The sequence below is a fragment of the Montipora capricornis genome, chromosome 10, assembly GCF_036669925.1.
Source record: "Montipora capricornis isolate CH-2021 chromosome 10, ASM3666992v2, whole genome shotgun sequence".
Lineage (NCBI taxonomy): Eukaryota > Metazoa > Cnidaria > Anthozoa > Scleractinia > Acroporidae > Montipora > Montipora capricornis.
In genome coordinates, this window is record NC_090892.1 from 17,725,986 (window position 1) to 17,728,625 (window position 2,640).

The following is a 2,640-nucleotide window of genomic DNA, read 5'->3' on the forward strand; positions in this document are numbered from 1 at the left end:
AAATTCGTGTGACATCACAGCCGTGTTTCCATACTCTCATCTAAACACAGCTATTGACCAATGAGAGTGCGCGTGCTATCCTAATTATTTTATAAATAAAGGTAGAAAGAGCAAAGATAGAGGCTCCAATGGATATTAGATTATCCATAGAATTAAAGAGACTTCGGGTTAAACGATAACGTTGTCCGAGTTTTTTCATTTGCACAAGGCTTTACGTATTTAGATGTGAAGAGTCTGCATATTCACAATAATTGCTAAAGCGAATACTGAAATATGTGCACAGATAACCGTTCCATTGCACGATTTGCGCAATTCAAGGAGCGGTTTGATATAAAATTGAAGGGGTGGGAAACTGGGATGGTTCGAGTGGTTTGGTCGAATTCTCTAAACTGCAATGTTTACTAAACATGTGTGGTTTCTGAAAAATAAACACCGCCAAAGAAAGCACAGTCCAGAATTTCAAAGATATTATCTTACATTCCTCCCAGGAAACACTCGAAATTTACATTTCAATCAAGCACCTTTATAATCTCCTTCGGGCTATTCCCTCAAAGAACCCCCGCCCCCTTTTTTTTCAGCTTTTCTATTAAAGGATCCGCCCAATTCTTTGAATGCGCTAAATCGTGGATCCTCCGAGGGGAAATAATGTACGCTATTTTCTTGCCCTTCGTCTTATTTCGTGGGAAATCCCTACACAGCAGGCTCGCCCAAACGCAGCAGTTACGTGTAGCTGAACGCACGCGCAAGCGCCAAAACAAGTTAACTAACTCGTTTTACCGGTTCAAATCCTTGGCGCTGGACGGCGGCTCACTCAAAGAAACTAACGCTTGCTCGCAGTGGTTTCTCTCTCGGGAAGCGTAGGAGAAATCAACTGCTCGCAGGGTAACAGCTCGACGATAGATACCAGGAATTCCTGGACTTCATCGATAATAATCTTCAAGGATTTTTTTCCTTACAAATATACCAAAAAGCGATACACTTGTCTCATCATTTTTACTTTTTATTTCCTTTTGAAAAGGTCTAGCTGAAGTTATCTTTAATTACGCGATACATGATTTCCAGTATTACTTGAATAGACTTTTGCTTTTTCATTTCAGACCCTGTGCATTACGTTTTGATTCAAAACCGGCACGAATCGCCTCTGGCGCGCACGGCAAAAGAGTGAAATCATAGCTCTTCTGAAATCTGGTAGTCTAAATGCGTACAAAGTGGGATTAAAAAGAGAGTTGGCGTACAAGAGAACGATGCACACAAAATTAAACCAAAGCTCTCTCGTCTTAATAAGGAAGGAAGTTAAAATATCAGTGGAGAATTGGAGAAACGAGCCTATGGTAAATGGTAGCCACATAAGTAAGGATACAACAGTCAGTATAAACAATGTCTTGGATAATTTTCTTTCTCTACTGACTGCACCGTGGGGCAGAAGATGTAATCCGCGATGAACTTTTATAGCAATTGATGCGTAACAAGCACAGATTACTAAAAGAGAAATCGCATTAAATGAATTCAATTCGTAATAAATCAGTAAAGATTCTTTATGTTCCTGGTCCGTCGTCAAGACTATAGCAATTGTTAGTGAGGCGGCTGTGGCCCAAATTACGGTAATAATGACACTATACGTCCGCTTTTTGATGAAGCGGTGTCTCAACGGGTGAAACGTTGCGTGCATCCTTTCTATCGAAATCGCAACAAGATTTGTCACGGAAGCGATGACAAATAATAAGTGCAAAGAACATAAATTTCGCTCGTCGTTTCCCGGAACGGGTACTTTCCAGTTGTGGCACAAATTTCCCATTTTGAGGAAAATATTCGTTTCTGACAATCCCCCAACCAACATGTCTATAACCGCCAGATTGAGCACCAAGTACAGTCTACGCCTACGAAGAAAGCGGGTTTTTGTAAAAACGAGAATGGTGATAAAATTCAGCATTACAATGAGAACAATCTCAGTCATTTGTATAGCAAGCATCGGAATGCAAACAGATTTAGGTAATGCCATCTTGCAAGGAAACGTGTCTCAACTGCACTGCGCCTTGCAAATGAGAATAATCAACAGCTAACCTGTTAAAGAAACAACACAGAGTAAAAGTTATTTTCACACATTTTGCTTACAGTTTGTTAAAGGTTTAGGGTTAGGGTAGCTCAGTTCGAACAACGGACCCGTGCACTGAGGGAGGTCGCGGGATCAAAACTCCGACCGCATTAACTCTTGGGGTCATTACTGAAATAACTGAGGAGAAAATGCTGCCTTTGTAACGAAATCTACAAATTTCGTTAAAATTTCATCAAAAAAGATGCCTGGCCCACCAGGGTTTTGAAAACACATTTAATCCTCTTAGTTCAGTTGCCTATTACAATTAGGGTGCCTCCCAACAGTATCCGATGAGCAGTAATTCAACAATTATCACTACATTTTATGATAACAAATTTTTTAAAAAAAATAACAACCAGCTACTTTTGAACCTAGACAAGACGAAATTAATGATGTTTGGAAGTAGACAAAACATTGCAAAAGTGAATGATGATTTTAATCTGTCACTTTTCGGGAAGGATCTTTCACCTGCAACAACTTAACAGCTGAAGACCTTTGGTGTAATTATGGATCCAAACTTAACTTTTGGTAATCATGTTCTAGAAACA

The 2,640-nt window shown here is 39.7% G+C and overlaps 1 protein-coding gene across 1 annotated transcript in view; it reads right to left on the reverse strand.

Annotated features, from left to right (window-relative positions):
• Positions 1-984: 984 nt before the first annotated feature.
• Positions 985-2,640, reverse strand: part of LOC138019683 (somatostatin receptor type 2-like) — a 4,813-nt gene continuing 3,157 nt past the window's right edge. Inside the window, exon 2 of the mRNA XM_068866549.1 lies at positions 985-2,061. Within this exon, the coding sequence (XP_068722650.1) occupies positions 1,094-1,999 (906 nt within the window). The 5' untranslated portion in view covers positions 2,000-2,061 and the 3' untranslated portion in view covers positions 985-1,093. The remainder of the gene's footprint in view (positions 2,062-2,640) is intronic.